The sequence below is a fragment of the Loxodonta africana genome, unplaced genomic scaffold (genome assembly GCF_030014295.1).
Source record: "Loxodonta africana isolate mLoxAfr1 unplaced genomic scaffold, mLoxAfr1.hap2 scaffold_85, whole genome shotgun sequence".
Taxonomy (NCBI): Eukaryota; Metazoa; Chordata; class Mammalia; order Proboscidea; family Elephantidae; genus Loxodonta; species Loxodonta africana.
The window spans coordinates 458968-470446 of record NW_026975592.1 but is presented as its reverse complement, the minus strand read 5'-3'; the positions used below and the strand labels follow the sequence as shown (position 1 = coordinate 470446).

Sequence of the window (11479 nt, the reverse complement as noted above, 5' to 3'; positions counted from 1 at the left end):
TCATTCTCTTCACCAACATCTTACCCTATCGTGGCATCAGCTTGAAGTTCAGGACCTCAACTGCTAAATCCTTATCAGGTATGGATGAGCCTCCTTTGGAAGAGCTCATTTCTTACAGCACCTAAATTACCGTTTCTCTCTATTTAAAGACATACAAACTGGAGACATGTTCTCTCTTCCACACACAGCATACAGTAGGAGGTAATGCAAGATAGCCAAAATAAACGCTACTTTTTAGAAGAGCAGGAAGCGGAAGGCTGTGGTGCTTCCTGGAGTCAATTGAATTACATCAGTTTATTTCAAACATTAGGCCCAACTTTTATTCCTAAAATGAAACCTACTTTGTCATATTAGACTTTTAAGATATATGTCTGTATTTGAATTGCTAAATTATAGTTGATAAATTTTGAGCCTATGTTGATGAATTTTTACAAAATCTTGTAACTCCTTTTTTATCTTTGCATAAGAGTTATGCTGTGTGTAGAAAATGCATTTGAAATATTTTAATTTCCTCTTGTCCCAAAAGTATGTTTTGCTGAAAAGCTGAGTAGAATTCATTGATAAAGCTACATGTTAATATATTTTTTGGGGGAGGTGGGGTGGCAAGCAATGTCTTAAAGAATCAATTCTTTTAAGAGGTATCATGCTATTCTGATTTTTAATTTTGTGTGTGTGTGTTCAGAAAATTGTGTTTTTCAAAGATTTTGTCCACTTCTCAGTGGGAAAAAATGTTGGCATATATTTGTTTATAATATTCTTTTATTATATTTTTAGAATATACAGAATCTGCAGTGATGGCCCATTTTTCTCTACCAAATCTGACAGCTTGTTTTCCTCTTTTTTTTTAATTCATTTTGCTAGACACTTATCCACTTTATTAGTCTTATCAAAAACCAACTCCTAGCTTTATGTATATTTTTTTCTATTTTTAAATTAATTTTTATGTTAAGGGTTTCTCTTATATTTACTGTTTCCATTCTGCAATATTCTACGGGTATATCTTGCTCTTTCTTTTCTAGCTTTTTGAGATGGAAGCTAGTTCATTTTTTAATAATCTTTCCTATTTTCCAATATTTGCAGTTAAAGCTATATGTTTCTCTCTAAGCACTATTTAACCTGCATCAAATAAATTTTTGTATTTTTTTATTCTGTTACTTTTCAAAATATTTTCTGATTTCCATTGCGATTTCTTCTTTAATCCATAGCTTATTAAGAACTGTGTGGCTAAATTTGGAAATAATTGGGGAGAGTATAGTTCTTTTTCCAATAAAATTTCTAGTTGAATGTTATTATCATCAGACATATTTCTGTATAAACCAAACCAAAACCAAACCCAGTGCTGTCGAGTGGATTCCGACTCTTAGAGACCCTATAGGACAGAGTAAAACTGCCCCATAGAGTTTCCAAGGAGCTCCTGGCAGATTTGAACGGCCGACTCTGATTAGCAGCGGTAACACTTAACAAGTGCACCACCAGGGTTTCCCTATTTCTGTATAAGTCCTCTGAAATGTATTGCAACTTACTTTCTTCTAGAATATTGTCTATTTTGGTGAATGTCCCATGAAGACTTTGTGATAAGTAGAATAGTCCCACATATTCTTTCTCCTCTGTTGCCACACCATCACCTTACTTTTGTCATTATTGGTTTAATATAGAGCTTTAGATTCAGATGATCATTACCCAGCATTTTTTTCTACAAAGTATAACTTCGCCTTTTAGAGCTATTATAGGAATTTTGCATTCAGCTTTATACCCAGATTTAATGTTAAGAGATAATTGTGTACATATTTTTCTTGCAGTATAAGTTGTAGTGAATTTTTTTGTCATTTCCTTAAAAAGAATTCCAAAATGAAATTTATGTCTACAATTATATTCCAATCTAAAAATATTTATTTCTAGAAATTTCTTCACAAAGAAATATAGGAAATTGTCAATTTAAGCACACTTTCATGGACATTGGCTAATAAAATTGTATGAAATGTTAAAAAAAATTAAGCTAGGTGTTTTGACTTGTAAATAGACACCATTGTGTGATTTATGAAAATAGGGATTGATTACATAGGGAAATTAGATAGTGGGGGAACCATCCACGTATGTAACAAATTTCATTGCTGTAAAGACTAAGCAGCCTGAAGGAGAACGAGGATGTGCCACAAAATCCTTCAGCATATATTCTCAAGTGCAATTAAGATGGTTTGGGGGCTGCTAGTAACAAGATCTAAAAGAACTGTGACATTAACAAGGTAGAGTTTTGATTTTCTGTCTATAAATGAAATACAGAGTAGGTTGACCGAATTTAGTCCCAAATATGAATTGACTTTGAATTCTTCTACTCAGCAGTTATTAGCTCTTGACCTCCGTGTTATTTCATTTTTTTTTTAATTTCTTTATTTTGGAGAAAGTATATTGAGCCAAAGATACATCATTTTAACAATTTCTACATGTACATTTCAGTGACATTGGTTACATTCTTCAAATTCTGCTGCCGTTCTCGCTTGTTACCTTTTCCACATTATTCCACCACCCTTATCTTAAACCAACTGCTGCCTAAGTTTCCCATCCAGTTCTTTGAGTTGCCATTTGTAAATTTAAGGTCACATAGATCATTCTTTAAAAGTACACAATGCTCAAAGCAGAGGTAATTTACTAAATAAAATAATCTACTTTTTGGTCCAAAGAAGACTTCAGAGGATAGTTTTGGTTTAGGGTTTAAAGTTTAAAGATTATTTCAGGGAAAAAGTTTCTTGTGGTCACATATATAAGCTGAGTTTTTCTGCATCAGCAATGAACATGCTGAAAAGGAAAAAAGAAAAAAATTCTCTTTTACAATAGCATCTAAAAATAAAATTCCTAGGAATAATTTTAGCAGGGAAGTGAAAGGCTTGTACACAGAAAACTGTAAAAGAGTACTAAAAGAAAAAATTAAAGATGACTTAAGTATATGAAAGGACATTTTATGTTCGCAGTTTGGAAGACTCAATATTGTCAAGATGTCAATACTACCTAAAGCAATTTAAAAATTCAGGGAAATCCCCCTCAAAATTCCAACAGCCTTCTTTACAGAAATGGAAAAATCAAATCCTAAATGTATATGGAACTTCCAAAGGTTCGTAATTGCCTAAGCAATCTTGAAAAGGAACTCTTGACTTGCATTCTTGTGGCATGATCATGATCACTGGATGGCTGTTGGAGCTCAGGACAACTTGTATGAGATCTAGAAAAGCATCAAGGAGGAAGGAAAAGGGAGCTTGGCTGAATCGTTTCACTTCCTGCTTGTCTCAATGACTTAACTTGTATCTTATTAAAAAAAATAGGCCACCTTAATTTTCAAAGGATGCTGGGAAACTTAATTTTTTAAATCTGGAACTATTGCTTTCCCTGAAAATACAAGTTTTAACACTAAGGCGAAGGGGGAGAAAATATAAAGAAGGCAACAAGAAGGCTACAATTTCTACAAATTTTCTTTCTCTTTGCCCATTTCCAAGTGTTGGAATTTCCTCCTCTCACAGGAACACAATTTCTTGTAACACTGTGTTAAAAGAAACAGTTGGTAATGTTTTCCTCAGAAAGGGCTGTGTGATAAGATTTAGAATTCCTAGATTTTCAAAGTATTCCTTTAAATATTTAATACTTCTTTTTTTTTCTTGTTCAATACAGATTTCACCAATTTGCCTGTCTGAAGCTCTTTCTGTGACAAATTCAAGACTCTTACTGCTAGTGTGATATGTTAGTTTCCTAGGGCTGCCATAAAAAATTTCTGCAAAGTAGGTGGCTTTAAACAACAGAAAGTTACTCTCAGCTCTGGAGGCAGAGGTTCACCATCAGGGTGTCAGCTGTGTTGATTCCTTCTGAGGCTTTGATGGAGATCTGTTCTACTCCTCTCTCCTACCTCCTAGTAGCTCCAGGAATTCCTGAGTTGCTACTGCAGCATCACATGGCGACCTTCATTTCTCTTTGTCTCTGTGTACCTTCTCTTTTGGAAACCCTGGCAGCATAATGCTTAAGTGCTACGGCTGCTAACCAAAGGGTCGGCAGTTCAAATCCACCAGGTGCTCCTTGGAAACTCTATGGGGCAGTTCTACTCTGTCCTATAGGGTCACTATGAGTCAGAATCTACTCGATGGCACCGGGTGTGTGTGTGTGTGTGTGTGTGTGTGTGTGTGTGTACCTTCTCTTTTATAAGAGCACCAGAGTGACCCATCCTGTTCCAATAAAATCTCATATTAACCTAACTGGTAACATCTTCACAGACACTATTTACAAACAGAGTAACATTCACAAGGGTAGGGGTTTGAACTTCAGCATATATTTTTGAGGGACACAATTCCATCCAATACAGGTGAGAACCCTTCTTTATATGCATTTGAATTAAGCTTTCAATGGCTTGTTCTAAAATCAACTTTCTCGGTCCAATGGGAGTAAGTTCAGATGTCATCAGCAAAGGTAAAACTTACACAGTCAAAAGTTTTGCCTATTTTGAAGGTCATGATTTTAAAAAAGAGAATCTTTACATATTCAAATTCTTCCCAATCTGGACTCTTCTCTTTGGTTAATTTGACCTTAGATTATGCTTTTGTGACTTTTCTCTCCTGAGGACCTGGTCCTGTAAATCCTGTTCTATGTGGGTGATTATTCTTGTAGCATCTCTGGAGATGTAGAACCTACTCTCAGAATTATTATAAAGTCCCAATGAGTTTAATGATGGGAGCGTCACCCTTTGAGATGCATCAATTAAATGACTCAACAATATTTTTTGTAGTTCAAATGTAAATAAAATGTCTAAAGACTGTTACCTTACCACAGAGAATGTTTATTATGTGAGTATTTACATGTCTGGTTTTTTTCAGCAATTGAAATGTTGGACTCAAAGCATAACAAAATATGGAAATGAAATTATTCTTCATCCTTCAGGCAAACCAAAGTTTAACTATGTTTTAAGAGGTCAGGTCAGTATAACAGATTGAGAATCAAAATTTTGTAAAGGCTATCTCACTTCTAAACCACAAAATTCAAAATATTTTTCTAAACTATTCACTATTCTCTCCCACAGAATTTACTTTTTATTTATTTTTTTTAACCTCATACTACCTATTCAATATTTGATTTTTTAGGACAAATTATGCCAGCATTGGGGTTTTCAACTCTTTTTGCTTGTAATGAAGAATCATTTCTTTGGGTAAGAGGATATTTTTGATATTTGTACTAAAATTTCCAATTATTTAAAAGGGAACAATTTTACAAAAGATTGAGACTAAACAGACCTCCTGAAGCATGGAAAGTGTTAGTCACAGAGAAACATTTCTAGTTCAGGTGCTGGTGCAAGTACTGTCTTACAGTCTGTGTTCACAGAGATGGCATGAGTGTATGAGGCTGATATCTTTTGGGACAAGGGAGAAGGCAGCACAATGCAGAACTTGGACTGAATGACTGTTTCATTATGCAGGTAACCCAGGAAGTGTTTGTACACGTAAGAGTCTGCATTAGGGTTTATATTATGCAAGGGTACATTGGTAGTGTGATTTGGAAAGTCATAGTCCTTTAAAAGTTCTCCTGAGTGTTTCTGATAATGAGCCATGTTAGAGAACCTTTGTGGTAGATAAAAATATGGGGATCGACTTAATTCTGTAATACCTGTTTGGGTATGTTCATAGCATAAAGATCTAGAGTACATTTACCTCTTCTAACATCACTATTCTTAGAAACTAATTTCAAGGGTAAGTATTTTGGGGATATTTTAATGGACAGGGATTTGTAAATCTTACATAGGATCAATGCAAGTGCTCTGTAGGCATTGTTTGTTAATCTGCTAGTGATTAGAGAATGATGTAAATCTGTAAACCTTGAATGAGTGATTTTCAAAGACCTAAGATGATACTTATGCCAGTGGCTTATTACTTCAATTCATAGGAGTGATAGTTTGGGTAAGAAGAGGACTGAAGTTGATCAGTAGACTTAGCAAATAATAAAAAAAAATTTATATAGAAGAACAGAGAATTAGGTTGTTTGCTTGAAATAGATGTGGAGTAGAAGGGTTAATTATTTAAACAATGGAATTATAAATATAGAGAGGAAAATTGTTAAAGTAGGAAATAGAGGAGACAATTACAGGAGGACTATTTTACGAATGATAAAGAGATGGGATCTAGTGCACACACAGAGGGTTTTGCCATAGAAACACAGAAAATCTACATATTGTGAATAGCAGGTCCAGCAGAATTACAACCTCTGATATTGAAGTGAATGTCAGTAGGGATTTCAAGAGTAACTGGATATCATTACTGGGTTTATTTGAAGAGATAGCAAGGTTGGTTAATATTGATAATATTTATGATACAATTTGTGTGTGTGTGTGCCGTCTTCTTTTTCCCTTGGAATCTTCTCTCATCTTTTTTCATTCCTGCACACACATCATCAGCAAAAAAGTAAACTGTTTAAAACAAGTTTTATCTTTCCAGGTTTTCTTCATGCTCTTATAATTATTTTTATTTTGTTTTTTAATAATATTATACATAGTTTTCTGCTTATTTCTTTGTTGCTCAACTGTACCTTATCACTATTGATTTTTGAAATTGTGAAATATTTCCATTGGGGATTTCAGTTATTAGTTAAAAAGATTCTGTCATTCCTAGAATGTAGAAAAAAAAATTCTCATTACTAACATGAAAGTGAATATTAAGGAAATCTTCCCTTATTTTTGTATTAAAATTTATTCTATTTATATTTTATTTTTAGAAATAGTATTTGGTTTTTGTTGGATTAACTATGTATACATAACTTATTTTATACCATATGTGGCAAGTTAACGTGGTAAGCCCGTTTATTTCATAATTTTCCCTTTTCCCATATGTTTCTAAGTATACGTTTGTCTGTCTTTATTTGGTAAAATCACTGAAGTTATGACCGTATTTTAATCAATGTTATATTCTTAATATAATGTACAGGGCTGAAACATAATAAATCATAATGTCTATTTGTTGAATGAATACACAAATTATTTGCAGATTTCATGAAATCACTAGTCATCGTTATATTTACAGGTAAATTGGTTCTAAACTCTGAAATAAGAACACACAGAAGAACATATGGAACAAAGGAACAATGTGACTGAGTTTGTCCTCTTGGGGCTCACTCAGAGTCTCCAGGGTCAGAAAATATTATTTGTCGTGTTCTTACTCATCTATATTGTGACAATGGTGGGCAACCTACTTATTGGCATCACTGTGGTGGCCAGCCCAACACTGAATACCCCAATGTACTTCTTTCTTGGCTACTTATCATTTGTAGATGCTCTTTATTCTACTACGGTTACCCCAAATATGATTACAGACTTACTCTATGAGAAGAAAACCATTTCTTTCCGAGCTTGCCTTACCCAGCTTTTTGCAGAACACTTATCTGGTGGTTCTGAGGTTTTACTTCTGGTGGTGATGGCTTATGACCGCTACGTGGCTATCTGCAAACCCCTGCATTATATGATGATCATGAACCAAAGGGTGCGTGTTCTGCTGCTGCTGGTGACCTGGGTTGGAGGTTTTGTGCATGCTGTACTTTATCTTCTCTTTGTTTACAATCTTCCCTTCTGTGGTCCCAATGTCATTGACCACTTTTGCTGTGACATGTACCCCTTATTAAAACTTGCCTGCACTGACACTTATGTCATTGGTCTCACTGTGGTTGCCAATGATGGGACAATATGTATAGTCATTTTTATGCTGCTACTCATCTCCTATGGAGTCATTCTACACTCTCTGAGGAACCTTAGTCAGGAAGGGAGGCGCAAAGCCTTATCCACCTGTGGCTCCCATATCACTGTGGTAATCCTCTTCTTTGTCCCTTGTATTTTTATGTATGTGAAACCTCCTTCCACTTTACCCATTGATAAATTCTTGAGTGTGTTTTGCACTGTGTTCACCCCTATGCTGAATCCCTTAATCTATACTCTGAGAAATGCAGAGATGAAAAATGCCATGAAGAAGCTTTGGATCAGAAAAAGAAAATGAAGTCATAAACAAAGGCATCCACTATTTTCAATAAAGAACTGTTGCTTCCAGGAAAACAAAACACTGAAATCCACTGCCATCCAGTCAATTCCAGGGAAGCTGCATGTAATTATTTAATTGTGGTAAATACTTAGTCACATCATAATGCTTGTGCATGATGAAAAACACTTATTAGGATACTTCCAATGATTAATTTTGTTGAAAAATATTGATTTTTAAGATTTCCATTTCCAGGGAAAATATACATACTTTTTTTGGTGTAAAATGGTTCTATTGAGTCTACTGATTTATATTCTATGTGTTGACTTATGCTACAGCTAATGCCAGAAATTTAGTTGATGGAAGATTCTCTCATGTCTCTCTCTTAAATAAATGTAATCCGTTTTCCACAATTAATAATGTTCATTGCTTATTTCAGAATAAAACATTTTGAAATATGACATAAAAATATGTTTCACTCCACCCCATACAGAGATAGCTCATATTACCTTAGAAGTTTATATTTTTATTTTTGTATCTGCAAGATCTTTTAACTATGTAGTTTTCTATATATTGGTTAGCATGTTAAGGTTTATAGAAAGAATTCTTCAGAATTCTAAATTAATCATAAGGCGGCTAAACATAAAAAAAGAATGTGAATGAACAAGGCAGATAGGCAAAAAAAAAATGACTCAACCTTGCTCTTCTTTTCCCAATTGGGAAATCATCTCCTCAAGTGGAGCAGCTTTGTTTGGTGGTGTATTTTCATAAAGATGATACATTCATCTTCCAACATCTTTTAAACGCCTGATGAAGCCTTTCTTATTTTTCAATATAACATCTCCTTCTTGCTCATAGTGTTTCATGATCTTCTAAAAGATCCTAAACAAACAAAAAAAACCTGTTTCCAATTTCGACTCATAGCGACTCTATAGAACAGAGTAGAATTGCCCCATAGGGTTTCCAAGGAGCACCTGGTGGGATCAAACTGCTGACCTTTTGGTTAGCAGCTGTTTCTGTTAACTATTATGCCACCAGGGTTTCCAAAAGGACCTAGACCCTGCCTGTCACATGGAAAATTAGCAAAACCCATAACCAAGGAACTTCAAATACACAGTCCAGAACTTGATACTGGATTATTTTGCATGATTTCATTGTGAAGAAAGATGCTGACCATTCAAGCTGTTTCCATTCTCATATCTCTTTCTATGGCAGTGCAGATTATTAAGCAATAAAGATTGGAATATGTTGTTTTATTTGACAGAGGCCTCATTCATTACATCTTTGTGAACATTTCTTTTTTGAATCAAGCTTAAAATATTATCAGCCGCTGTTATAGTAGGAAAGTTGTGGTAAAAGACACTCATGGTCCCTGCCTCCCCTGTTTAGTCTTATTTCATGAGGTCTAATGAGATGGGGGGTTGAGTTCATTTCACTGGTAAAGCACTCTGTATGCGTGACTTTGTATCCTGGTATTTACCTCCAGTATTATTTCATGGCTATTTCTTGTACTATCTCAGCCCTTTCTAAGCATAACACTATTTATCAAATAATATCAAACATTTGGTTGGTCTGAGTTAACATAACTAAATACTCTCCTTCTGCTATTTAGTCAATTTTCATATTTATACAGTTATATCAAGTGATGAGATAAGAACTCTAGTTAATTGTCTACTTATGTTCATTGATTTATAAGTTACCTGAAGGCAGAAAAGTTGATTAGTTTTGTGCTCTGTTTCTTGCACAATGTCTGGGATATAGAATTCACCCCCAGAAACTTTATAAATTATTTGCATTCTTGAATTCTCAATCTATTGGAGTCAGAATATTTACTGAGGAATTTTGATGAACTTTTTATATACTAAATATATGTACTACTTTTCTTTGATATTTGCTATAAATGTTTACCATACCATGTTTTTCATATATTAATTATGGGCATCTTTATATACAGATGTTATATTTAAGGATTCTTTCTGATTTCTTCATTTACAGATACTTGGAGAATTCCATTCCCTTTCATTGACTTTATACAATTCAACCTTTTTTAATTTTTTTGTTTTGTAAATAACTTTGAATTAATTCTGTTTTCAACCCATCTAGAATTTATCTTTATTTTTGGTTAAGGATATCTAAACCTATTTTCTCCAAATCTGTGAAATATTCTGCCAGCATAGTTTATTATTTTCAGTACTAATTTTAAATTTCCTTTCTGATAATATGTCATTTTATACATCTAAAAGGATTAATTTTTCTTCTTCTTTTTTTTTTAGCTTATGTCTCTGCCACTAACACACACTATTTCAGTAATCACATATTTTTAATATTATTTATACCTGGTCAAAGAAAAAATAAACCAAATCTGTTGCCATTGAGTCTATTCTGACTCATAGCTACCCTATAGGAGAGAGTAGAACTGCCTCATAGGGCTTCCAAGGAACAGCTGGTGGATTCGAAGTGCTGACTTTTTGGTTAGCAGCCAAGCTCTTTAACCACTATGCCACATTCTTCTATTTGAGAACACTGCTTTAAAAATAAAGAATTTTGTTTTTCTTTCAGGAAGTGAACATCGCATTCATTTCCCTCAAAAACACAAATGGAAATCTCCCAGAGGTTCCATTTTGTTCTGAAAATTATGCTTACGACTATGATAGACTTCCCCTGACTCACATTCTTTGCCATATATCTGTATGTAGTATTTTGTTTTTATTAAGGAGTTTTGTTATGCTGCTCAATCTTTTACCCATGACATTACCCATGACATAAAGGGCTCTCATGATGTTATTTTCTTGTGTCTCTGTGAAAACCCAATGACCTTCTACTAGTCGTCTTTCAAATAGCATGCATCTTGTCACTTTATCAGGGAATTTTTGAATCCCACCTTCTAGTGTTCATCACTGGGTGGCAGTATTAGGCTTCTGCCAGTGTCCACATCTGCATATGTTCATATAATAGACATTTCCAAAGTTATCTGAGCACTAGGATTACGGCTTTCTAATGCAAAAGCTGTACAGAGAAGACAAAAGAAGAATTGAAACATCTGAATTGTGATGTTAGCAGAGGATATTTAACATACTATGGACTGCCCAAAGATTGTAATGAATTAATTTATTTTGAGTATGATCATGTCTAAATTTTATCTCACAGAATTGTGACAGTATGCTAAGTCAATCCTTGAGGAAAAATGTAAATATATATTTCACTTCTTTCCACGTATAGCTATGCCTAACATTTCTCTAATTCTAAAAGTTCATTTGGAAGCAGAATATGGAAATTGCATTTAAACTTTGAAAGAGCAATGAACTGTTCTTGATAAGACAGATTCTAATGTTGTAAAAATTAAAGTCAAGTGATGCTGACTCGAAAAAAACACTCATAAACATAAACTAACCTAAATTCTTATACACATTTAAGATCAGTCTGTTTAAGTTAGGATGGTTTTGGTTGTGAATGACAGAAAACTCAGCTAAAAGCTTTTTGAACTCTAAAGATATTTTTTA

At 34.0% G+C, this 11479-nt stretch overlaps 1 protein-coding gene across 1 annotated transcript; it reads left to right on the top strand.

Moving 5' to 3' along the window:
* The first annotated feature begins 5086 nt into the window (after positions 1-5086).
* LOC100672208 (olfactory receptor 4A47-like) lies at positions 5087-10873 on the top strand. Its single transcript, XM_010602382.3, has one exon. The coding sequence runs from the start codon at positions 7083-7085 to the stop codon at positions 7998-8000; it is 918 nt and encodes a 305-aa protein (XP_010600684.2). The 5' UTR covers positions 5087-7082; the 3' UTR covers positions 8001-10873.
* Positions 10874-11479: the final 606 nt, after the last annotated feature.